Source organism: Micrasema longulum, unplaced genomic scaffold, assembly GCF_059751315.1.
Source record: "Micrasema longulum isolate JH-2025_06_02 unplaced genomic scaffold, ASM5975131v1 h1tg001016l, whole genome shotgun sequence".
Taxonomy (NCBI): Eukaryota; Metazoa; Arthropoda; class Insecta; order Trichoptera; family Brachycentridae; genus Micrasema; species Micrasema longulum.
This window is the reverse complement of record NW_028278204.1, coordinates 272,576-300,443: the sequence shown is the minus strand read 5'-3', so window position 1 is coordinate 300,443 and position 27,868 is coordinate 272,576. Positions and strand designations below refer to the sequence as shown.

Below are 27,868 nucleotides of genomic sequence, written 5' to 3'. Positions count from 1 at the left end.
AAGCTACAAAGTGAACAAGGAAGATGATGTTTCCAGAGGAACTGCATACCTACCATATGTACAGCATGTTACTGACAGGATAGCCTAAGTGCTGAAAAAACATAATATTGGAACAACGTTTGGGACTGTGGGAAAAATAGAAAACCACTTATTGAACCCAAAAGATAAGAATCTCACGGAAGCTTTTATTTTTTCAATTTTTAATTTATAAATCATGTAACACAAAGTATTTTACAAGTAAAATACGTTGAATTACACTCCCAGGAGTTACAACAACTCAATTCGGGACATAAATAATATTAACATTTAAAAAATAACAAATATTGAGAACAACAAAGAAACAAAGCAAGTTTAGCGCCTTTATAACTAAATATAGCACAACAATAAATACGCCAAAAACCTTTTCTTACATAAGCAGAATACAAAAAAAAACGCTTTTAAGAATAAAAAAAAAGTAGTGAGTCTAGAATATTTACGTTTCGCGACGTACAATCCTGCTTCGCTATCACATATTTTAATTTTACCATTGTTAATATGGGAAAATATTCCAAAACTGCAATTTTAATTTATAATTTATCATACTATTTATTACGAATTTTGCCAGTGAACTGTATTTTTTTACGAGGAAAATAAAAAACAAACCGACACGAGCGTTGACTTAGAGATTACACACGCGTTGACTTATGACTGCGGTGATTTAAGCATGCTCATTATTATTTTTTTATTTATAAATCATATGACACAAAATATTTTACAAGCATAATACGTTGAATTATATTCTTAGGAGTTACAACAACTCAATTTGATCTCGACATTTGTGCACCTATCATACATCGATTTACCACACATTCACCTGAGAGATCGCATTTCGACAGCATTTAACCTAGTTTCATCATCATTTTTCATATTCCATACTTCGCTCCCATACATGCAATAATTCATGTGAGAAATATATGTACCTTCTTTTTTCAAAATTATTTTTGCGTAATATTCACCATTCTGCCTGTGTTTTAAGCATCCACATTTTCTCAACTCTTCCATCTGCTGACTTTTGTAAATTAAAAGAGCGAAAACCCTTATTGATATGGGTGAGATTCATCTGCCTGAATTATTTCCCCTGTTAGGCAACGCCTGAAAATATATTTTTTATTTTCATACTTCAGTTTCAATTTCAGTGCTACAGAGCAGCGTTTATTTTATAATTAAAAAATACATACAAGAATTTCTTACCCACTAAGTCTAAAGACTTTTGGGTGAGACACATTATTTTATTTTTTTATGACAGGTTTATATTACATTTATTTTATTTATATTTTACAAATTTATTTATAAACAGGCACTATAGAGTATCTACAAGATATTTCTTCAGTTCTTTTTTTTTCATTTGAAGATCTTTCATGTTAAAGATGGTTTGTGGGAGATCATTGAACAATCTTGGAACAACGCAATTTAATGTTCGCTCTCCGAAGTAATTTGTAATTCGGGGAACAAACAGGGAGCCCTTGGTTTTTAATCTAGTGTTGTGAGTGTGGGAAACTCTTTTTTTTATATTCCGGATCAACAAAGTGATCTACCATCAATATGTAGTCACAAAGTTGTTTTACCGGCAGGACATTGCAGAATTTAAAAAATATACACATTTTTATCCCAGTAAGTTCAATTAACAATGTTTTGAGGACACAGTGGGTAAAGTGGCCAAACCAACCAAAAATTGATAGATCATAAGCCTTGTAAATGCTTAGACTTCCATATTCCCTTCTTAAAATGTTTTCTCTCTCAATAGCAACAAATATAGATTTAAAAATCGCTTCGACAATTCATCTAGTGATTCATCAATCCATTTAGTAAATTATTTTTTCCGTTTTTTCCAGCTTTTTGACAAAGTCAAGTCTTTGAAGGGAGGTGTCCATGGATTGACCAGCAAGATAAAGATCATCGCAGGAGACGTATCCAGTCCAGGACTTGCATTATCAGACCAGGATAAAGAGCTTCTGAAAGAAAATGTCCACTTCATATATCACGCGGCAGCCACTATCAGGTAAAATACGTTACAATTATCATCATCAAACCCTTAACCGAACCCAATGGTGCATAGGGCACATTATTGTTTTGTAAAATGAAACGTATCTCGATCATTTGTTTCGGAAGGTAGGTAAGCCAACTGCATACCGCACACCACATCCGAGGATATAAGTGTCCTTGGCGGTGCCCAAATACGCGGAAAAAATTGCTCATTGTCAAACGAGAAATGCTGCCCGAAAGAGCTCTCTATAATCTGGTGGCCTTAGCATCTTTGCACTGAAAGAAGATAATCCAGAAGTACATAATGTGTACATCATTGAATAGAGAAACAGAAGTAAATGAATTCTTAACTGACTGGGATTAAATTGATTAGACATAATCTATTCGCCGAAATGATTACAAAACTGTTTAACAGCATTGAAATTATTTTTGGAAGCTACCAGATTTGTATATCCAACAGGACCGCGGATAGTAGCGAGAAGCCCCATTCGGTATTCATAGACATGGGAAAAGGGACAGGACCACAGGATGTGTTCCGACGTTTTATTTGCATATATATATATATATATATATATATATATATATATGTATATATAAAAGAATCATTTTTTCGACAGGGACAGAGAACATTTTTGAGAAGGGAATATGAAAGTCTAGGCATTTACAAGGCTTATGACCTGTCATTGGCTGGTTTAAGTGACCACTTTACACATTGTGTAACATCCACATTTCTTCGATTCGTATAGTCATTTTTTATTTTCTATTTACGAGTATTTTTTTTATTTAAAAACGTAAACATGAACAGAAAATAAAAAAGGGAAATAATGAAACCCAGTCAACCGCGAAACCAGCTTGTCGACAGGTTTCTTAATTTCCCTTTACAAAGAAAAAAATTTAAGAAATTATATAAATTTAAAAAGTAATATAAACATTTTTAAGAAGTAAAAGCACACGTACTTTTCATACAAAACGTATTTACAAAAATTTTGATAGTTGACTGTTAACTCAAAATAAAGCCTTGTTATAAGCCGTTGAATTTTTTTTTTCTTTGGTTTTTTCAAAAAATTATATTAAGATCTGCTTACGAATCTTATTAAAAGTTTTAGGAATTGTACAATAATAATCATAGTTTATTAACAAAAATAACAATTACTTTATCTACTACATACACACTAAGGTAATTGATTTCTCTGGATCATGTTTAGTCTGCCTAACTAGGTACAACCTGTTTTAAGGCAGACATTTTTATACAAAAATAAACAATAACATCACCATACAGTTATACAATATTAATTTATACCATTTATTATTTAAGAATGTATTTTGAGTAAATTTTCCGATTTTTCTCGACCTAAACCCAGTCACCATTTTTTTACAGATTTATTAAATTGAATCCGGGTCATGATTTTGCAATGTTTGGGTAATATATTGAATATTTCGGGGCCCAGAAACCTGAAATTTCTTTGCCCGAATTCAGAGTTTGCGATAGACCCCATGACCCATCCTCTAGTTTGACTTCTGGTAGTGTGGGAGTGTTCCTTTTGGGATTCGGTAGAATAATTTGCTTTCGCAAACATTATTATTCTAAAAATAATTAAGTTTTCTTTGGCCATACAACCTAACCCCGTACATTTTAATATTTTTTCATTGAATTTACCTTGACCTAATAAAAACTGCGTAGCCCAGTGATCAGCTTTAGCGACAATGAAATATTTCAGTGGATCTACTCCATTTCTATAACCAAAAATCGTAATGACCAAGGTTCAGTTTCGCTCATATTAATATACATATATATATATTTATTGAAACCTGGATTTTATGTAGTTAAATTCAACTATTTTAATTTCGTAGCGCCTTTCAATTTGAGTATGGAAAATGAAATGGAAGGATTATAATATCGGATATTGTCATTCTTCCTCGTGACGTAATAGGGTGTTTTTGTTTATATTACACGAATCGTGACGTATTAAGAGCGTGGTCAATGCAATAGACCGTTTTCGAGGGAATTCAAAATTTAACAAATTAAATTATTTTCTATGCTTTACTAGTAAGTAGTAAAATATTTTTTTTTAATGTGGTACATAAAAACTTGACCTCCGCATAATTTCAGCTTTGACAATACGGCGCAACAATCGAAAGAAATGCTTAGTTAAATACACATCTCTTCTGGTCTTAACTGTTGTCACCAAGCATAACCTCGAGGAGAAACTCAGTGGGAAATGGCCATGGAAATTTAAAAAAAAATGATAATACCAAAATTAAAAATTATTTAAGTTTATATTTGAACCACTAACTTTGTGGTTATTATTGTAATAAAATAAATAAAACAACTTTGATTAAACCAGTAGTTTTTTATTTTTTTTAGGGAAATTTAAGCGTTTTTATAATTTACCCAAATATTTCATTTGGTATGTAGCGACAACCCTAGACGTGGGCAAAATTGTCAAAACACTAGCTAAGAAATCTGAGACAATTTTGCCCACTTAAATATCTATTGTGTTTGTTAAAATAGATATACAGAAATACGTTCTATAGCGTCTTTATTATGTATGCAATGAAATATATAAAACTTACTTGCCTCCTTTCAACACAAACTCCGCAACAACAAAAGTTTTGACAATATTTGGAGATATACACAAACAGACCTTCAAGTTTAACTTCAAATTTCAAGTGATCAACTGAAGCTGGCGGTAAAAAATTAATATTTAGTTTTGCCATGGAACTATCAAAATATATTTACCAAATGTAATTTTTATGATACCAGTAACTTTTCTTACTTTAAAACTTGATTTTGTTGAGGCTGTAGTCGGTAAGTTGAATCGTACGGTTTGCCGCCGAATGCGTAAAATATACCGCTTCAAGACAAAGCAATTTAAAAAAATATCCTGTTACATTGTATGTTCGTCAATTTCTTACGTACTCTTCATACTTTGTTTGACAAAATAAGAAAGACAGAGATAAATAGAGTTTTTGCGTGATTATTTAATAGGTAAAATCTATAAATAGCACTCCTGACTAGCGTACTGCAGAGATAATGTAGAATTGTACAACTATCGGATAATCTGTGACATCTGTTGATTTCTGGCTTCTGGGTAATTATAGATACTTGTATTTTCGAAGTTATTTCGTTTTACCAGACTACAGCCTTAAGGATTTCGGCAGTGGGCAAAATTGTCATGGCTGGGCAAAATTGTCATGTTTGACGGTAATGCTTTTTTTTTCATCTATTGATATATTTTACCTGCCCCTTCATTTATTTAAAAATAAATTAAGACTCCTTATTTCTGGCTGCGATATGACCCACTTACTATTTAATGATGCCTACACTTACACACACCTGAACACTTACACACACCTGAACACTTACTCTCATACAAATACACATAAACACTCCCTTTTGTTGTAATACAATTTAATAATATGTATGATTATTATTTAGAAACATTGCTGGTCTGTCTTTAAACTGTACTTTTTTAATGTTACTATATCATTGTCGACTGTTTGTTTCTTTAAAATAAATAAATAAAGACTAAAAGATACAATAGTAATACCAGCTTTCTTATGATTCAAAAAAAAACTATTTTGGTGGCCATTTTCAACGAGTTGTAAATAACTCACTGTTAGAAAATGGAAATCAATTTGGGTCCGAGTGGGGTTCGAACCTCGGATCTCTGATCCGTGAGTCCGCAACACTAGCCACGGGACCACAACCCGATTCAAAGCAAACAAGCTTCTTCGTCAAGGTTTACGTAATTTACGTTACTTATATTTATTTATTTTATTTTATTAAACATTATTATATTGTGATTACAGATTTGACGAAGAATTGAAGAAAGCTGTTCTTCTCAACACCAGAGGAACCAAACTGATGCTAGAATTGGCCAGAGAGTGCAAGAACCTACTGGTAAAATTTATTTATTAATTATTTACTTGCCTTAGAGTCGCTTCTTGCTGTGCTGCCTGCGGGTGCGATACCCTACCGTTACCACACCATAATGTTACAACTTGCATCTATCCTGGTACGGGTTTACCTACATAGATAGATGCAACAAAAAAAGAAATATACATTTCACATTACACGCTACTTTTAGCGACTACATATAAATATTTTTTGATGTACGCGTTGTATTAATATTATTTTTGATATGTTAATGTGATTTTTTTCTTAACCTTTTCCTCACTTGGCATCCAAAAATAACACATGATCTAATTGGGGGACCAAACGACCCCAGCGCCTACTTGTATATGGCGTCAGGAGAATAAAACGCTGGAAGTGTTTATAACCGTGCAATAATTTATTCATATTTTCGCGTACACATATTTTACTTATTCGTGTATTTTATTCATTTTTGTTTACCGAATGCTTATGTACATATAGTGAAATTGACTCTTGTATTTTTTACGTATTTTTTTGTTTTGATATTAAAAAGAAAAAACAAGTTTTTCAAAATTTTAAAACAAAAACAGGAAAATACTTTTTCCATTAATTTCACGATTACAAAAAATATACGGCAAATAGCTTTAATAATACTTGAGTTGTCGAATTAAAATCGTTCTATGGGGGATTCACATCCCCCCCTTCGGTCCAGCTAGGTTAAATTGCCCTATAAAGATTATTATTATTCATCTTCAATGGCACTACAGCCCATATCGAGCCTCGGGCACCATTAACTTTCGCCTCCAACTCCTTCTGTCATCTGCTGGAACCCTTCAGTTAAGATGCATCCCAATAGTTGAGATGCATCGCTTTATATCATATGTCATCTTCCTATTGCAGATTTTTTCTGCCTCCTAAGTGCCCTTCTAAGACACTTTTTGGTGCTTGTGATGATGGCATTCTCTGAACATGTACGGTCCATCTCTGCCTATTTAGTCTGATGAGAGCAGAGAGCCTGGGAGCTTTATAGATATTGTAAAGCTAACCATTACATCTAATTCTCAAGATCTTCCCATCAAAGAAGTACCAGTCTCGAAGATGTCGCGAAAGCGATGAAACCGGTCACTGGATATTCCAAATTTGTGGATTAAAGTATCTCTCGTCTTTTATTTATGTAATAAATTAAATAATTGTATAATTGGAAACGACGAACTTGAATCCCAACCGTCAATGCGCTATGTAGCTGTAAGACGTGTTGGGATATTGTACAGCGCCCTTGAGGCGATTTTCACAAAAATAGCGCTAAATAAGTTATCCACAATAATAATTATTCGTATAAAAGTGTGTTTTTTTGGTCACTGTTATTCTCGGGGTAGACTACATATTGTTTCAACAATGTTTTGAGTATGTCCAAATGTTTTTAGGCAAGCAGGATTTCCTCCCTAGGGAGTTATTTTTTTTTTTTTTTTTTATTGAATATTTTTTTTTTTACAAAATACATTTTTGAAATACAAAATAGGTAAATATACAGAACATCTTATATATAACGTTTCTACCTCTCTAATAAAGTAGGTACTTGTGTTTAGAGAGGGAATTCGTTTCACATTTTTTTATTTTTTTATAAACAAAGTAAATTAAAACAAAGTAAATTAAAATAAAAAATAAAAATAAACAAGGTAAATAAAAAATAAAAAATAAACATTCTTTGGTATGGAGTCTAGGAAGGGGTGAATCTTAAATGTTTTTTAATTTTAGTTTTAAAAGTTTCATAATTTTTTATAGATTTTAAGTTTTCCGGAAGTTTATTAAAGTTTATTTTACCTATGTACGTATAATGGTTTAACGCTGCTGTTGTTTTACATCTGTGCAAAATTAAATTATTAGAAAATCTAGAGTTACTTGAATTTTGCACTTCAATTGTTTTTTCTTTAAAAGTTTGTAAGATAGAGGCTTTATTAAAAATTTCTTCAATTGTTGGTATATTAAGTTCTTCGAATACTAGTTTTGATGGGTAAGTTCTGGGCTTTTTAAGAATTATTTTTGCAATCTTTTTTTGAATAATAGAGAGTGATTTTAAGTTTGTCCTATAAGCTCCTCCCCAGCCTATAATTCCATACTGCAGAATTGACTGTATTAAAGCATAATAGACTGTTTTTATAAGTTTTAGAGATAAAATATTTCTTAGTCTAATGAATACATAAATAAGTTTCCTAATTCTTTTGACCATAGTGGCTTTTTGTACTTTCCACTTCAAATTACTATCAATTATAATGCCTAGGTACTTAATATTATCCGCTTTTTTAACTGTCGAGCATAATGGGGGCAAGAATGATTAAAATTGTCATTTTGACTATGGATCGTGATATTGAAATTTAGATCTAAATTTGTTGCAACAGAGAGGGAAAACATTTTGAGAAGGGAATATAAAAGTCCAGGCATTTACAGGGCTTAAACCGGTCATTGCAAAACATTGTTGATTAAACTGGTATAAAAACAAAAATAAAATTTGGAAAATTGTTTCCAGGCGTTGCCTAGTAGGTGAATTGGTTCAGTCGGATGAATATCACCCTCATGATAAGGGTTTCGGCTCTTTTACTTCACAAAAGTCAACAGATGGAAGAGTTGGGGGAATATGGACGTTTAAACAAAGGCAGAATGGTAAATTGGCTACTTAAACCAGCTAATTACAGGTCATAAGCCCTGTAAATACATAGACTTCCATATTCTCTTCTCAAAAATTGTTTTACTCTCTGTTGCAACAAATTTAGATCCACGTGTTTTTTTTATTATTTTGCTAATGTCACTGTTCAACATTTTCAGCTGTTCTGCCACGTGTCCACTTCCTACTGCCACCTTCACGAAAAACTGCTTCTGGAGAAGCCATATCCTCCACCAGCCGATCCACATCAAATCATCAAGTGTGTGGAGTGGCTGGACGACGCTGTAGTCAACGCCATGACAGACAAGTGAGTAAAAAATAAAAATCGATCGATGAAAAGATTTAGTGTTCCCCTATGGATAGGTTGTCTTTTAGATTAATTAAAGAAAACTACCCACAGAGAAAATACATGGTTTTTAAGGGCCAGACCGCGAAACTTCAGAGGAACATTCCTCGTGGTAAGCTTTAAATAAATCTTTACAAATTCATTAAAAAAACATTGTTTTTTTTTTTATATATATATAAAAATATTAATGAAGTATACATTGTGGAAAATATTAATAAAGGCTAAATATAACATCGGTAATAAATATTAATATTAGCCTGTGTATAATCTACCTTAATCTAACTTATTTAGAGTTACGAAGAAAAAAAAAGAAAAATTCTGATTAAAACGAAATTTTTTTTTTCGATTTGTTCGTAAAATTATTCATTTCCCTTGTGGAATTATAATATTTAATTATTTGTTTAATTAACAATACTCCTCAACTGTAATTTGTTCTTTTTACAGAATTTTGGACACTCTCCCCAACACATATGCCTTCACAAAAGCTCTTTCTGAAGGCCTTGTAGTTGAAGCCATGAAAGACATACCATGCATGATTCTTCGACCCTCAATAGGTAAATTATTTACGTAAATTTGACATGTAATCAATTTTTGTATTATGTATTTATTTAACAATATTTTGAATTTGTCCAAATGTGGAAAAAATGGAATTTCTATAGTTCTTTATTTTATTTATTTAACTTTTTGTACATAATGTTATTTGTACATTGGCGGGCTTATTGCCAAATGGCAATTTCTTCCAACCAACCCATAAAATAAAAGTTTTATTTTTATAATTCAAGTTACAGAACATATTCAATAGAAAAAAAAAATAAAATAAAAAGTGAAAAATATATAAAAATAGAAATAAACGTATTTGTTTATAAATTACCTTACATCAAAACTATTACTCAATGGGAAAAAGGAAAAAAGCGGAAAGAGGAAAAAGGAAAGGAGGAGAGATTAAGGAAGAGAAAGGAGATGTTTCTTCAGACGTGATTTAAACAGAGATAATGTAGTAACATCTTTGATGGTGGATGGGGGATGATTCCACAGTCGAGCCGCATGGACACTATATGAGTTAGAGAAGAAAGAGGAATTGTGTATGGGTATTAAGAGAGTGCCTTGAGAATGAGAACGAAGAGGTAAACCATGAACTGATAAGCGTTGAAATTTTTCACACAGGTATATAGGAGCGTTAGGACTATGAAGTACATTGAACAGAAGTGAGAGGGAGTGATAGTCTCTCCGCTGTCTAATTTTGAGCCATTTCAGTTGCCTACGATAATCAGAAATGTGGCCATATTTTCTAAGACCAAAAATGTACCTTATGCATGTATTCTGAAGTCGTTTAAGTTTATCGAGTTGCTCACAGCTTAAATCAGTCATGGAAACATCAGCGTAATCTAGAATCTTTATAACTTCATTACTTTCTATACTTTTTCGTTGCCCAGTATGCAGGTGAAATAATTCAATTACACGAATCTCACCCACATAAATAAAGGTTTCAGCTCTTTAACTTCACAAACATCAAGAGATGAAAAAATTGAAGGAATATCGATGTTCAAATATGGGCAAAATGGTGAATGTTACACAGTGTGTAAAGTGGCCACTTAAACCAGCCATTGACTGGTCAAAAGCCCTGTCGATGCCTGGACTTCTATATCACCTTCTCTTAAATGTTCTTCATCTGTGTTGTAATATGTTAATGTATTTATTTGATTGTTTTATTGGGGAATCATACAGCTTAATCTAGAAAAGTCATAATAAATAAAAAAAAATTTTTTTTTAATATTAACACAAAAGCCTTAAAAATTAAGTACTGCTGAATTGTAAGCATACAACTCGTCACCAAGTTTTTATATAATGCTTAAATTGTTCATACATAACCGACATTAATATTTTTTTATTTTTTTTAAATGACATATTATACCGTATTTTATTACATTATTAAAGATTAAAAACTATCATTAATACAATAAACTTTTTTCCATTAGCCATAATTTAAACAAACGTCTCACTCCTGTATTTAACTCAGTATTTTTAATATTGTTTGGTAACATGTTAAATATTTTAGGTATACTGTATCGCGGTGTCCTTTTGCCATATTTATTACAATATCTAGGAACAGGTAGCCCTTCCATACTAGTAAACCTGGGCCTCGATTATGATGGGAAGATAAAGACGTCATACCTTCACCTTGACGGTATAGTTAAAGATAAATTCTTTCTAACGATACAAAAATATACTACCGACCCCCCACCTTCAAGTTTTGGATAGGTACATCAATATAAATTAGGGGGAAGCGTATTTCACGGTACGCTTATCTACGCTCTAAAATGACGTCATGAATGAATTAAGTCGCAAAATATTTTTCAGTATACACTCACTTAGAAGGTTGCATTAATTTTTACCCTTTAATACTAAATGCACACTTGTACAAGCATTACTACTACCCATTCTAGACTACGCTGTTGTTTCCGTGACTGATTTAAGCTGTGAGCAACTCGATAAACTTGAACGACTTCAGAATACATGCATAAGGTACATTTTTGGTCTTAGGAAATATGACCACATTTCTGATTATCGTAGGCAACTGAAATGGCTCTATAGCGGAGAGACTATCACCCCCTCTCACTTCTGTTCAATGTACTTCGTAGTCCTAACGCTCCTATATACCTGCGTGAAAAATTTCAACGCTTATCAGTTCATGGTTTACCTCTTCGTTCTAATTCTCAAGGCACTCTCTTAATACCCATTCACAATTCTTCTTTCTTCTCTAACTCATATAGTGTCCATGCGGCTCGACTGTGAAATCATCCCCCATCCACCATCAAAGATGTTACTACATTATCTCTGTTTAAATCACGTCTGAAGAAACATCTCCTTTCTCTTCCTTAATCTCTCCTCCTTTCCTTTTCCCTCTTTTTTCCTTTTTCCCATTGAGTAATACTTTTGATTTAAGTTGATTTGTAAACAAATACGTTTATTTCTATTTTCACATATTTTTAGCATTTTAACCTTTTTTTCCATTGAATAAGTTCTGTAACTTGAATTTTAAAAATTAAAATTTTATTTTATTGGTCGGTTGGAAGAAATTGCCATTTGGCCCGCTAATGTACAAATAACATTATGTACAAAAGATAAATAAAAAAAACTTACTGGAAAAATGGAAATCGAGTTGTGGCAGAGTGAGATTTGAGCATCGGACTTTTGATTCGTTAGTCCACAATACTACCACGGAACCAGAACCCAGTGTATTTATATATTTTTTTTCCAAATTAAGCGAACAAAAGAACACATCAAAGATGTCTTACCAATAAACTAGACGATTGATTTCGTAACATGATTATGGGAAATTATGACAGGTCTATAGGCTATATAATATATTGCAAATATATATTTTTTTCGTATCCAATTGTTGCACGAATAATATGCATTGAAATGCAGGTACAATACATTGGCTTCCTTATAAGAATGCGCTCGCTAACAAAACGGTTTGAACAAATAATTTGCATTTTAAAATCATTTTATTTTTTAACGTGTCATCAGACAAAGTGATCTCAATCAATCATTTATTTTTTTGATCATTTATTTATTCATATATATGTACATTACAAAATAAAATATCTTAATTCATACATATAGAAATAATTAGGTAAAATTAGGTATATATTAAAAAAAACACATTAGTGTACATAATATCCAAAGAATAATATGTACAACAAAATAAAATATTAAAGTTAGAATATGACCTTCCCTATCTAACTACAACTAGAGAACTTTTTAAACAATCTAAGCAATTAAATATAACTAAACTCTTTTAACTAGAATCATTAAATGTATCCATAAATTAGACACTAACGCAATTGTAGACGAAGAACTAAAACTTGTAAAAAATTGTGGTCAACATGGACATAATACGAGAATATCAGAAAAATAACATACAACTTTCTAAAACAAGACAAGGACAATTAAGACTAATGAACCAGGAACTGAAATTATACAATAAACTACCAGACAAAACTAAACAAAAGACTCAGACAAACTTTTTAAAAGATGTAAAAAATATTATTTTGAACGACAGAGTATGAATGAAAAATGTTTATATTATTTTTGTAAAATGAAAATAATAATCCGTAATTGTTTAAAAATAAATTTTCAAATAAAAAAATACATATATATCAATAACAAAATATATGAATGTTGGGAAAAAAATAATACCCCAGGGTTACAATATTAATATTGATAATTTGAATATAAATTCTGTGGATGAAATAAAGTATCTCGGGGTCTACTTAGATAGATATTTAAATTTTAAAAAACATACTAAATATGTAACAAAAATAAAATTAAAAAAAATTAATTCATGAGAAGATTACGAAATGTAATAGATATAAAAAGTAGTATTCGTATAGATAAAACAATAATATGCCCACACATAAATAACTGTTCTTCCATTATTTTTTTATGTAATGAAGGAAAAATGTGAATGAAATAAAATTAAAAATACACAAATTCTTCAAAATATGGCGATGAGGATTGGACTCAAAAGAAATATCTATTCTTATGTAGAAAGAATGTACAAAGGAATTTTCTTGCTCACAGCATAGCAACAAATTAAATGTAATGTAGTAATTTTTATACATAACATAATTAAGGGGATGAATAAAATAAAAACAATAATAAATTTTAACCAACAATGTCATACATATTATGAAACAAGGGGTAAAAAAAAGATTACCAATGAGGAGAAAAACAGAATCTCAAAACTCTTTGGACAAGAGATTGAAACTATACAATGAGTTACCTGAAGAAATCAAGGAAATAGAAAAAATTGAAATATTTTATATTAATTTGAAAAAATATGTTATTGAGAAATTTTGGTAAAAAAATTGTATTATTTTTAAAAGTTTATATTAGTTCTTAAGATGTTATGAACTAACTTAATAAAGCATAAATAAATCAATATTATACTATCTTCTTCTTCTTGTGCCTATACTGCCTATCAGGTGTCCCGACGTTGGCAATCACTTTCAAAAATTACTTTCGCTGACCGGAACAACCCTTCACATCTAATTCCAGTCCAGTCTCTTACAAATTAAAGTTAAAATTTCAAATTTTGAAATAAACATGAAAATGTGTCGAAAAGTTATATTTTCAAAAATTAAAATATTGAAGTTAGATGGTTAACATATTTTAAAATACATTATCAAAAAGTCCAGATCTTGTTTTGAGTTAATACGACAGAGCCGGGTCGGGTCATTGAAGAATTATGGCCATAGTTTGTTCTATAGTGATCGATGGAGAGTACTTCATTGTGTCTCAAACTACGAGTCGGAATATAGAATTTTACATGTCGTGATGACGGCACATCGATTATACCATTTAATATGCCGAACATATATATAGAGTAAATATTAGTTCTACGTTTTTGTAGATCAGAAATATTGAACATTGAGTCTTTATCAGTATATGAATTGTTACCTCTCTGTAGTCCAAACATATACGCTACTTTTTGAAGCGAGCGATGTTGGACAGATTTAATGTGATTTATACAATTCACATAGAACGGAGACCAGACCACGGAGGCATATTCTAGAAGAGGGTGAACAGTTGCGTATTAAAGAGTTTTGATAGTGCGGACATTAGTAAAATCTACATAACTAAATAATATAAATAGTGACGTAAGAGAATCTAATAAGTTAGCATAGGTCCTGATGATGAGGTAGCAACCTGCATACCTATACTAATATGGTATATTTTTTGTAAATTTATTGATATCATTTTAACTTCGCTAGAATTCCACTCGTCCATGCGCTTTGTAGCTGCACGATGATTGGTTATCTAGCTTTCATATATCAACTTTAAAATACCTAAATTTTGTAAATGGGGTCTAGAATTCCAATCGTCTATACGGTTAGTAGCTGCAAGACATGTTGTTATCTTACTCCTTTTTATTGTTCTTATTATATATATTTTTAAATATCATTACAATACAATACAATACAATACAATACACATGTCAATTTTTAAAATGTGTAAATGGGAGCTAAATTTCTAACTGTCTATGCGCTCTGTAGCTGCAAGGCGTCCTGTAATCTAGCTCCTATCTGTTATAATTTTTGATTGATCTTAATTGAAAACGAGGAACTAGAATCCCAACTGTCCGTGCGCTCTGTAGCTGCAAGACGTACTGGGATATTTATTAATTGTACAGCGCCCTTGAGGTGATTTGCACAAAAATGGCGATATATAAATTATCCAAATATATTTATATATAAATAACTGAAAATCAAAGTGGTCTATACGGATTTATAAACAAACGTATTTCTAATATGTTTGTATTTTATTTGTTTATCAATTTTTTTATTTTTAATATCTTGCTTCTAGAGCTTCTTTTTTTATTTATTTTTTCAAACCAACTAAACTTCTTACCAATGCTCATATCTTTCATTTCTTTATACTGTATTTTTTTTAATTTATGTTGTTTTTATGCTCATCTTCTTTTTTATACCAACTTGCCTTCTAAACACTGTTCTATATTTTATTGCTTTTTATTGTATTTTTTAAATTTTATGTTATTTATAAATTCACGTTTTATATAACTTCCATGTATACTTATAGGAGTGAAAAATAAATAAAATAAAATAAAATAAACAAAAGTAATGACGAAATTCCCCAAACTAATATTTTCATTATATTTTAGTTATTCCTATCTGGAACGAACCACTCCCTGGTTGGACCGACAATATTAACGGCCCTGTGGGCCTCTTAATTGGTAAGTATTTAAAATACGTATTAATTTATTTTTAATTTTTCGATTTTTATAGTATTTATTTAAAACTATATACAAACACAATAAAATTGCTGCGGTGCAATGGTCAGCGCGTTTACTTGCCATGCAAGGTCTCGGGTTCGAATACCGATATGATTGATTTGAAATATTTATTTAAAAGGGTGTTTTCCCACCAGAATATTTCGTAGGCCCTGGACTGGTACCTGAAGCGTAAGACTGATCATCTTACCTTCATGTAACAAAAATAATCCAGATACGCTGCCCCCGGTGTACCAATACAGTGCCCTATGCACCATTTGGAGCGGAAAGTGAATGACGATGAAATAATTATGAATATTATTCTACTCAAAAAAACGTAAAATATCAAAAAATAATTTTTCCGATCAATTATTAACCAAAACTAAATATAATTAAATATTTGTAAATAACCACTTACCAATTTTGGAAAAAGATCGGGTTGTGGTCCCGTGGCTAGTGTCTCGGACTCACGGGCCAAAGGTCCGTGGTTCGAATCCCACTCTACTCCAACTTGATTCCATTTTCTAATAGTGAGTTATTTACAACTCGTTGAAAATGGCCCTCAAAATTAAATATTTGGGTAAATCATAAGATCGCAAATATTTCTTTTTTTTTTTTTTTTAAAGAAATATTTGCGATATGATATGATACTCGTAGTATGATAGATGCTTTTTTAAATATGTTATCAATTAAAGGTATATCTAGTTCTTTAAAAAATGAATTTGAATGTTAGTTTTAGGCTTTTTCAATATAATTTTGGCGATTGTTTTTTGGGTAGTCAAAAGTAGACGTAAATTTGTCTTGTAAGCTTCTCCCCATCCTATGATTCCATTCTGTAGAATACACTTAAATTAGCACATACGATAAAATTTTATTAATATTATTACTTTTGTTATACATTTTAAATATAATGAAAAGATGAATTCAAAGAATGTGAGGTTAAGTAAGGAGTTTGGAAGGAGACAAAAAGAGGATCAGAATCCTGTGAAAGAAAAGGAATAAAAACATGAAGAGAAGATAGCATTCTAAGAACATATAATAATGTTTCTGACGTTTCTTAATGGTGGCTAAGGATGGTGCACTTTTCATGTGAAGATGAAGCTCATTCCGGAGTTAATTTTTCTCTTACAGGTGCCGGAAAAGGAGTTATCAGGACAATGTACTGCAATTCTAACGAATACGCTGACTATCTTCCCGTAGACATCGTGGTCAATACTATTCTTGTCTGCACATGGAATTACGTGAGCAATAAGTAAGTAACTTCTACTCTTTTTTATGATTTACAATCTTCAAATAAAATTGCAGCTGATCTGTCCGAAATTTCTGGAATCCACAAAACAATTGCCTAATACTCCATAGGATATGCTTCGACCTGCATTTTCAATCAGCTTTTTTCTGTACAAATAGGAATCGTGATCATGTCTCTTAAAATGCATAATTTGACTAAAAACTTTATACGCAAGTTTTGTGCTGCCCTAAAGAGTATCTTTTGTGTTCTTAGTGAAAATAATACTTTGTAGTAATATAATAGTCTTAATGGAAAAATCATTTCAATCACTATCATTTTTAAATCTATCTTATTTGCTTACAAGAAACCCTTTTTTTGTTTAACTTTATTCTTTCCTTAGATAGTTTTAATTGAAAATAATACGACTTTGTCAATCGCCCTTTTATCAATATTTTTAATAAATTTTAATCTTAACAAAACACTTATACCCTTAAGTTTATTATAACAGAAACCGTGTTTAAATAGGTTATGTAATTAACATGTCAGATATGAAATTATATTTGCAGTTAATTAGTAGTGGTCCAAATGTATTTTCCTGGTGTACTCCAGATTGTACATTATAACAGACGTGGACAAATGCGGCTCTACGTTAGGTTAAGTGCGGCTCCCATGTCTCTTGATTAAAATATCAACACGTTCTTTCTTTATTACACGTGTATTTTCAATGATTTTCTTTCTCATTTTTATATTTTCTTGTATGTGTATTTTTTATTAACATATTACAACAGAGATGAAGAACATTTAAGAGAAGGTAATATAGAAGTCTTGATATAATATTGTTGATCAATTACCTGGTCCATGAAGAAGTAAAGAAATTGAAAAAATAACATTTTCAGGCGTTGCCTAGTACGTAGGTGAAATAATTCAATTAGATTAATCTCACCAGCATAAATAAAGGTGTCAGCTCTTTAACTTCACAAACATCAACAGGTGGAAGAATTGAAGGAATATAGATCTTCAAATATAGGCAGAATGGTGAATGTTACACAGTGGCCACTTAAACCAGCCATTGACAGGTCATAAGCCCTGTAGATGCCTAGACTTCTGTATTACCTTCTCTTAAATGTTCTTCATATCTGTTGTAATATGTTAATATAAACAGCCCCCCAGGGAGTTGAATCCAGTCCTTGTCTACAAAAATTTGGACAAACTCAAAATATTGTATTTTTTATGTTTTATATTGCAGTTAAAACATGTGTAGATTATGATTTATGTAATTAATACAGTGGCGTTTTTGATCCCAAATTTCTAGTGAAGCTCAGATTTTCAGGATGAGTGTAATACGCGTAAATGTTAAGTAGGTACCGACAGTAAATAACACAGAACGGCCAATGTTTGTAAATATATGTATATATATTTATATTGATAATTTATAAAGCGCCATTTTTGTGAAAATCACCTAGGCATCTTTGAACATTTTTATAATTGGTTGGTAGTTTTTTATCTTCATAATGTGTTGATATAATGCGAATTAAAATTCATATTAGGTACTGGTGAATAGCATTGATTTCTTAGTGAGCCTCAGCCTCACTTGCTTCATATGCTCCTTCGTCCCTGAATGAATATTATGTGAGAATCTGACTATGTTGTGGATCTTTATAAACATAAAAATCTAGAATCCATGTGGCTCTCGATGACCTAATGTATGTCGACTCCTGCATTATAATGATTAACAGCTTCAATGTTTCATTTTGTTTCCAGAGAAACTGAAAAGTCAGTATACAATATCACGAGCTCTGCCGAAGTTAAAGTTTCTTGGCAGGAGCTGATCGACATAGGAAGGAATATTGTCACCAATAAAATACCACTTAATGGAGTTGCTTGGTAAGTTATTATTCCATTCATTACATCTGCATCATAAAATTTAAGAAATGCTTTTCAATAAGATCCTATTTCCTAAGCAAACCAACATTTCAATGTTGTTTTTCTAAAAAACTTATGAAATCTGGTTTTAAAAAATATTTAATCAATCTTCTTCTTCATACTGCCCGATTCCAACTAGTCATACAGATCTGAAAACTTAAAATGTAAATTGTATGAATACAAATGTTAAATAAATAAATATCAGTGACTGAAAATCAGCAGACCTATTTGGAGTGATGATTGGTTTGTTTTTAAGCACATATGTTTTAAAATTTATTAATCTTATAACAAACTCTTCACAACCACCCCATCTTATGATTGTACCAGTAAATACGACAGATTGTAAAAACGCAAAATACACAAAACGATTACCCGTTAATTGACTGAACTTTGAATTTGCAGGTACCCTGGAGGCTCCATGAAGAGCTCTCGAACTGTTCACAATATGTGCGTCTTTTTCTTCCATCTTCTACCAGCTCTGTTTGTTGACGCACTTCTATACCTTACTGGAAATAAACCTGTGTAAGTGCATTTTTTTATTCTGGGTCGTATGTTTTGTGTGTGACACGGATCAAAACTCCGGGTCAGAGTTTTAGACTCTATGGTTACTCTAATGATCAAAACCTAAAAAAGAAAGTCGATTGGAAACAAATTCTAGGCGTTCGGCCCCATACGAGGTCCTAGGTTTGATTCCTGGCAGGGTGGATGTAAAATATTGGTTTTAAATATGGTAAGAAATGCTCATTTTAGCAAGGTGTCTATTCAATCTACAGTGCTCTGTTAAAGGCTTCTGTTTTAACCATCGCTTTAATTATTTATTTATTTTACAGAAACAAACAGTCGACAATGATATAATAACATAAAAAAGACATTGTTTAAAGACGACCAGCAAAGTTGCTAAATAAAAATCAAACATACTAAATTGTTGTACAACAAAAGGGTGTGTTTATGTGTATTTGTGTGGGAGTAAGTGTTCAGGTGTGTGTTAGTGTGAGCATCATTAAATAACAAGTGGGATCGTATCGCAGCCAGAAAGAATATTTTTTTATTTTTTTTAAATACACTTATTTGTTTATAAATTTGTATACACCACTTTAATTTTTTTAATTACACTTCGACCGGTTTCGAGGTTACTACCTCATCGTCAGGAATTTAACTGACTTATAATTACACGCGTTGCTATTTACATAATAAAATATTGTATGAAAGAGACAGAAAATTGAAAGAAAGAGAGAGAAAGAAGATAAAATAAATCATAACGGGAATAGTTTTAAAAGAGGACTCGAAGTTAAATTTAATTGATTATTTATTTTTTGAAGTTTTTGATTAATGGCTTTACTAATTTATAATCGTTCTAAATTAAAATTAAAGTGGTTTATACAAATTTATTAACAAATAAGTGTAAAATGTCATACCACAAAGTGAAAAATGTTTTTGATAACAATAATATATTTTCAAATAAATTAAGGGGCATGTTAAATATATCAATAGATGAAAAAAAGGCATTATAGTTAGAGCAAAAACGAAAGAGGAAAGAGTATTATGCAGAGTTAGTGCTACAGACTGGCAGATGGAATAAATACTTATTTATTGTCACGTGAAAGGGGACATTGACAGTGGTGTAGTCCGAAATAAAGAAGTACCGGAGCGCGTCGCCAGCACTTTGGTGAAGTGGGAGGGAAGTGGGAGAGGGGAGGGGGGCTACATGTTTAGACTTTTGCCAGTTATAGGCAATAAATACTTTGTTGTTAATTCAAATCTTAAGTAGATATTTTTTTGAATCGTAATATTTGTTCCTGACCAGAGCCGGAGCGCCGCTCCGCTCAGATAAAAAGTGCCGGAGCGTCACTCCGGTGCGCTCCGGCCCGACTACACCGCTGGCTATTGAAATTAATTTTGGAGAGTAGGTTAAAAGAGTCTTATGTATTATTTTATATAAATAGCATAATTCAGATTTCGTGCGTCTATTTTCAAGGATAAAAAATCAATTTTGTTAAGCCGATTGGCTGTAAGTGCAAAGCGTTTTATTGTTTTTATAATCTAGGTATTTAAAAAAAAAATCGTTGAATATTTTCAATTCTTTCAGTTTTTTGTGTATTGTGGGCTCCTCTTCTGGCTCTTTCCAGAGCATAAAGGACATGCTTAACGGATGCACTCCCGGTTCTAACGGGCTTGTTTCCTTTAGATCTGGAGGTTCAGCGACGATCTACAAATTTCCACCTAAAAAGAATGCGTTCCTCTGGTATTGGTGGCGTCTGTCTACTCCCAACTGAAGGAATGTCTCAATCGAGTATAAAAAAAAATGACTTTAAATGCTCTTCTTAATTCTTGGCAATCGCGATGGGAATCTTCCATTTCAGGAAGGGTTACCTTTCTTTTTTTCCCTTCAATCCGTCAACGCTTAGAATCTTCTTGGGTCGCTGGACTACGCAGTTTTTATCAGGTCATGGTAAATTTAACCAAAAATTATTTGTTTTTAATATTGTTGACTCCCCTTCGTGCTGCTGCGGATATCCTAACCAATCTTCTGAACACATCCAGTGGTCTTGTCCCTTTCCCCTTCTATATTACTGAATGGAGCTTCTTGCTACTATCCGTGGCCCTGTTATAGTTCCTGTCAGATATACAGATCTAAAAAGAATTTCAAGGCTTTTAAAAAGTTTTGTAATCATTTCGGCGAAATGATCATGTCCAATCAATTTAATCCCAGTCAGTGAAGAATTTCATCCAGAAGTACATATTATGTACTTCTGGATGACTTTTGGCACAAAGATGCTAAGGCTACCAGATTTCAGAGAGCTCCTTCGTTCAGCTTTTCTCGTTTGACAACGAGCAAATTTTCCGTGTATGTGGGCACCGCCAAGGAGACTTATGTCCTCAGATGCGGTGTGCGGTATGTGATGGGAAAGCTGTATTGTGGGCTCCACACAACGGATGCAAACTCCAAGTTACTGCGTACAAAAGTGTGGTATTAAGTTCCGTTCCATTACAGTTGTTCCGGCTTAGTTAGATTAGATCGAAAGCAAACCTTTGCGAGTATCCCTTTATGATATACTTCGCGTGGTGCTGACCTGGCAAATACCAGAGTAGGCATTTTATAATTCTGTTGTTTATTAATATTTTGTTTCTTTTTTAGTTTGATGAGAGTTCAACGCCGAATCAACAAAGGATTCGAAGTTTTTGAATACTACGCAAACAACCAATGGGACTTCAAATCAGACAACATCCAAGGATTAAGACCTTCTCTCAATGCTTTGGAATCTATCACATACAAAATTGATGGAATTGGTAAAAAATCTATAAGTTATAACTCTAGAAATGATTGATTGCGTTTTTTACATTTTCGCTTCCGAAGTTTTTTAGTATATACGCTGCCGAAGCAAAAAGTTTCGTGAGCGAGTTGATTTGATCTCGTAATGTCATTCAAGTTTTTTTCGGCAAATTAAAATATTCCTGAATTATAATCGAAAATCTAAAAATTAATTAAAAGCATAATTGTAATGATTAATACAAATATAAAGAAAATTATCTTAAAACTAATCATTATTAATCGTCGGCCTCGTGGAGTTACGGTCACCGCGTTTGCCTACCATGCAAGAGGTCTCGGGTTAGATTCCCCTATATGTTTGATGTGAAATATTTACTTAAAAGGGTATTTTTAGACGAGAATATTTCCTTGTGTGTCTGCACGGCCTCTGACTGTCAGAATAATGTTATTATAGGTGTAATTCTATGGATATTTTTATCAAATTCACTTTGTTTTTTTTTCTAGGCTTGGACATCAACGAATATTTCGAGAAATGCATCATGGCCACTCGTCTGTACATCCTAAAAGAACCAGAGAATACTCTACCCGCAGCTAGGAGACACATGAAAGTGTAAGGACTTTTTTACTGATTCACCTTTAAGCTAGGCAAAGTACCAAAGACTTATCGGAATTGCAATAAGGTGCCTACAGACACAATTGACATTCGACAATCGACAATCTACAAATAATGTCGACCGTCAGAGTCGCGAGTTGCTACAGGGGAGCGATTACAATTGGAAGATACGCAAGCTATACCTTTATTAAAATATTTGAAGATAAATCTTCTCTTGAACAATTACTTTAAGTAATTTTAGAAGAAATATAATTAAAAACCATACTTTCTGTTCATATATCTCGAAATTGGTACTGTAAATCCTTGTGGCAAATAATTAAACTCCCCATTTTTTAGAAGGCAATATGAAAGCCTAGACATTTACAGGACTTATGACCTGTCATTGGCTGGTTAAAGTGGCCACTTCACATACTGTTTAACATTCACCATTCTGCCTTAACAGGTCATAAGCCGGCACGTTCCACCCATTAAAACTGTGGATGCGGCACATCCCTTAAATACTTGAAAATAATGTGTATTTTATTATTAAAAATTGTGCACGTGAAAAAAAAAGGACAATTATTCTTAAAATTATCGCATTCTTTCGTCTGTGCATTTCCTATATCAACTTCCTGAATATAAAATCCCTTGGACTTGATGTTATTCGTTAGATAAGCCGGAATCTGGATACTACTCTTCATTTTGAGTCCAGCCCTATTACAAATGATCGGATTTTCGCGCACGCGTATTGACGTTCATAACGTAGTCATATTTTTACAAGACTCATCTCTATAAGAACATCAAACTTGTGTAATGCAAAGAAAAAAAAGACTTATAAAATATAGCATAAAGATTTAAATAGCGTATTATTGAAATTTGGCAAAAATTCAAGAACATCTCGAGTTTTGGGTTCTTATAGAAAACTCATGTAGGATCATTTTCATAAAAGTGATTCTATGGTATCAATCAATCAATGACGCTACAGCCCGTTGTGGGTCCTGGCCTTCTCCAGAATATGTCTCCATTCCTCCCTGCACCCTGCGGCTCTTCTCCAGTTCGTCAGGCCAATTGCTCTAATGTCACTTTCCACATTATCCAACCATCTTAATTTTGGTCTGCCTTCCAGAGTGGTCTAAAGAATCTTTTTTAGGGTACGATTATCATTCATTCTGTGCACATGGCCCAACCATTGTAATCTTCCTATTTTGGTGAATTTTGCAATGTTGGGTTCGCCATACAGTGGCTGAAATTCATGATTAAACCATCTCCCCCACACTCCGTTTTGGTTGACAGCACTAAATATTTTCCTAAATATTTTTCGTTCAAATACTACTACCATGTTTTCATCTCTTTTAGTCATAACCCAGCATTCGGCACCATATGCAATGACCGGTCTGACGAAAGTTTTGTAAATAATGGTCTTAGTTTTTCTAGTGAACAATTCGGATCCCAGATGTTTAAACAAGCCATAATAACATATGTTTGCTGCCAATAGCCGTGCTCTAATCTCGGTCCTATAATTGTTATCATTAGTGATTTCAGTACCTAAATATTTAAAGGAGTTGATTTCGATTTTATGCTCTACTGATTTCAATTAGATATTCATCCATGTAAATTTACTATCATGTCTTCTAAAAGTAAGCATGCTTATTTTTTGTCAGCATCCCTTCTGATATATTCACACACGCGCCTGGTCATAAGCCCTGTAAAATACCTAGATTTTTACGCATGGACTTAGTACGTTCATAGTTCTAACTTCTGATTTCTTTCCAGGATGTACGTCGTCGACAAGTTGACGAAGCTGGCCTTCTTCTTCCTCATCATCTGGCTGATGAGCGACTGGATATGGATGTTGGTAGACTATCTCTTCAAGGGAGAGAGCAGAACCTCATTCGCGCCGACGAACAGCGCGATTCCTGTACTAGATATATAAACACTTTGTGTGTTAGTTATAATTATGTCATAAAATTAATTTTAAATATATCAATCAAATCATCGTAAAGTATCATTCTGAAATCAATGAGAAAAAATACACGGAATCAACATAATATTCTAAAAAAAAATTTTTATTCCTCAATAGATGCCACAAATATTCTGCCACTATTCAGTATTCAAACTATTTTTAAAGTATATTTTTTTTTTGTATCAATTCCAAAACATTGTAGGTCAGACAGATGTAAAACTATTGAAGCCGAACAAAAATGAAGAATAAATACCAAAAAAAGAAAAATGTAAATCCTGAACGACAATTTGTAAAAATAAGTCCCGTTTTTTGAAACGTAAATCTGATGACTTTTCGAACATCGTTCAAAAAGGCTTTTGAAATTTACGTCAACGGGTGTCGGCTCATACGACGCACCTTAAAATTCCGACAAACGTTGCATTAAAAAATCAAATTCGCCTATAGGGGCGCATCAGTCATCTTGATGATATATTCACTCTATGTATAGGTACAATGAGTTATGAGTACATTTAATTGTAGCTGAAAAAGATAATGAAAAATATTTTGATGAAAATGGACTACTTTGAACGACGTCACTAGCTCTCCGAAATCAACTAATGACAAAGTGTTGAGATACATTTCCAGTTACCAACCAGAACAACTCATCGTAGAGAAGTAGCGACGTCACAGGCGGAGTAGTTTCAAATTCACAAAACTTTGCAAAATCATAGCTTTCATAATAATACAAATCCAGCAATTAAAAAAACAATTTAAAAAGTTAAAAACATTGACTTTTTCCATGACTCTCTTATAGTATCATTTTTAGAATCTGAATGATTATTTCTTACCTAAAATTATAAGTTGCTCAATTTATGTGTTTGTAAATAAATTATATTTTTGTTGTTAGATTGGTTAAGGACTTTTTAATTAAACAATAAAAAAAACATTTCGAAGAAGATAAGGCGTTTTAATTTATTTATTCTGATTTTATTTCCTTATTCATTTAGTAATTGGTGTTCGGTCAGCTCAATCCCTTCAGGCTTTGGACAGTGATAACAGATGGAATGTTGTGGACTGTAAATAAATGTTTACTCACTTTTAAATTCTTCTGTTTATTTACAAATTACAACAGAATTGAAGAACATTTTAGAGAAGGAAATATGAAAGTCTAGGCATTTACTGAGCTCATGATTTGTCATTAGCCGGTTTATGTGATCATTTGCCACTTTACGCACTGTGTAACATTCACCGTTTTGCTTATGTTTGGACATCGATATTTCTTCAACTCTTCCATCTGTTGATTTCAATGAAGTTAAAGAGTGGAATCCGTTATTGTTGTGAAGAGATTCATCTGATTAAATTATTTCATTTTTGATCCATATACCATATACTCAGTTCCATATACCTATAACTAGAAAATAACTTAAATCAACCTTGGCAAATAAGTCTTTATCGCAAGAGGCAAAATTAGCATTTCACAATGGAGTCCAGGTCCCGACCCTGATGTACGGGAGTACATCAGGGTCGGGACCTGGACTCCATATGGAATGGGCTTGGAAAATCAGGATTAAACAACTAGGCTGAATGCAGTTGAAATGCGATCTATCAGGCGAATATGCGGTAAAACTATGAACGATAGATGCATAAATGTCGAGATTCGTATATTATGTAAGGCTGAGATAAACACTATCGACAAAATCAAGAAAGGAGCTCTGCGCTGGTTTGTGCACGCAGAGCGAATGGACAACGAAAAATGGCTAAAAATATTTACAATGCGAACGTTGATGGATGCAGAAATAGAGGAAGACCGAGAATGACATGGCTTGACAAAATCCATCAAATATTTGTCAATGGTCATTTCAAAAGTCGGAATAATCGCGAGCATGAGAAGATGTATGAATGTAGAGGAAGCGATATCTGTATGCACAGATACGATGTGGCGTTTTATCATCTCTGTCTACCCTTGCGGGGAAACGGCGTAATGGTTTGTTGTTGTTATCCTTGTTGTAGAAAATAACTTGTTTTGAGAAATGGCTAGCTAATGTTTTGAGTCATCAAAATTTATTATATTTATATACATTTTATATATTTACATATATTTGTCGGCCTTGTGGTGTAATGGTAATAGTCATTGCTTTTGCCTACCATGCAAGAGGTCTCGGGTTCGATTTCCGACATGGCTGATATGAAATATTTATTTAAAGGGGTGTTTTTATGGTAGAATATTTCATAGTCCCTGGACTTGTATCTAAGGCGTAAGACTGATCATCTTACCTTCATGTAACAAAATTGATCAAGATACGCTGCAATTGGTGTACCGATGCAGTGCCCTATGCACCATTAGGTGTGGAAAGGGAATGATGATGAAAATGTATATTTATTCATGTAAAATTACATTTGTTCCCAGACCCATGAACTTAGGCCGAGAGCGACTATCGGATCGCTTTTCAAATTTCGGTATTTTTTCGATATTACAAATTCAAATTTCGGATACCTCGTATTTCGATATTTTCTGGATATTATTGCTTAATATTTAATAAATAGTTAAATCATTACCTTTTTTTGCTTAGTATTTAAATTAACATATTACAACAGAGATGAAGAACATTTAAGATAAGGTAATATAGAAGTCTAGGCATCTACAGGGCTTATGACCTGCTCAATGGCTGGTTTAAGTGGCCACTTTACACACTGTATAGCATTCACCATTCTGCCCATATTTTAACATATATGTTCCTTCAATTCTTTCGCCTGTTGATGTTTGTGAAGTTAAAGAGCTAAACCTTTATTTATGGGGTGAGATTCATCTAATTGAGATTATTTCACCTACATTCTAAGCAACGCCTGAAAATGTATTTTTTTTCCATTTCTATACTTCTTCATGGACCAGGCCTATTAGGACCAGGCCCATTACCTTATCTTAAATGTTCTTCATCTTTGTTTTAATATGTTAATATAAACAGCTCCCCAGGAGTTGAATCCAGTCCTTGTCTACAAAAATTTGGATAAACTCAAAATATTGTAGTATTTAAATCTTGGAAATAAAAGTGTTTCATGGTAAATTATTGCTAAAGACAGCTGTGGGCACTTTTTTTTCTTAGTTGGTACGTTAAAAATGGCAACAATCTTTCATGCGCAAAACGCAGAAAGTTGGCTACGAACTGACTCAAATCCTCACCGGCCACTGAGGTTCCATGAGCTATCTTCACCGTTAA

General features: G+C 32.4%; 1 protein-coding gene across 1 annotated transcript in view; it reads left to right on the top strand.

The window, feature by feature from the left end:
• Positions 1-25,201, top strand: part of LOC148277541 (fatty acyl-CoA reductase 1) — a 99,823-nt gene extending 74,622 nt beyond the window's left edge. The window contains exons 4-14 of the mRNA XM_088232757.1: positions 1,872-2,038; positions 5,836-5,926; positions 8,720-8,865; positions 9,349-9,458; positions 15,593-15,664; positions 16,832-16,952; positions 18,690-18,812; positions 19,254-19,373; positions 21,988-22,139; positions 22,624-22,729; positions 24,485-25,201. Coding sequence (XP_088088883.1) covers positions 1,872-2,038; positions 5,836-5,926; positions 8,720-8,865; positions 9,349-9,458; positions 15,593-15,664; positions 16,832-16,952; positions 18,690-18,812; positions 19,254-19,373; positions 21,988-22,139; positions 22,624-22,729; positions 24,485-24,644 — 1,368 coding nt within the window. The 3' untranslated portion in view covers positions 24,645-25,201. The remainder of the gene's footprint in view (positions 1-1,871; positions 2,039-5,835; positions 5,927-8,719; positions 8,866-9,348; positions 9,459-15,592; positions 15,665-16,831; positions 16,953-18,689; positions 18,813-19,253; positions 19,374-21,987; positions 22,140-22,623; positions 22,730-24,484) is intronic.
• The last annotated feature ends 2,667 nt before the right edge of the window (positions 25,202-27,868 follow it).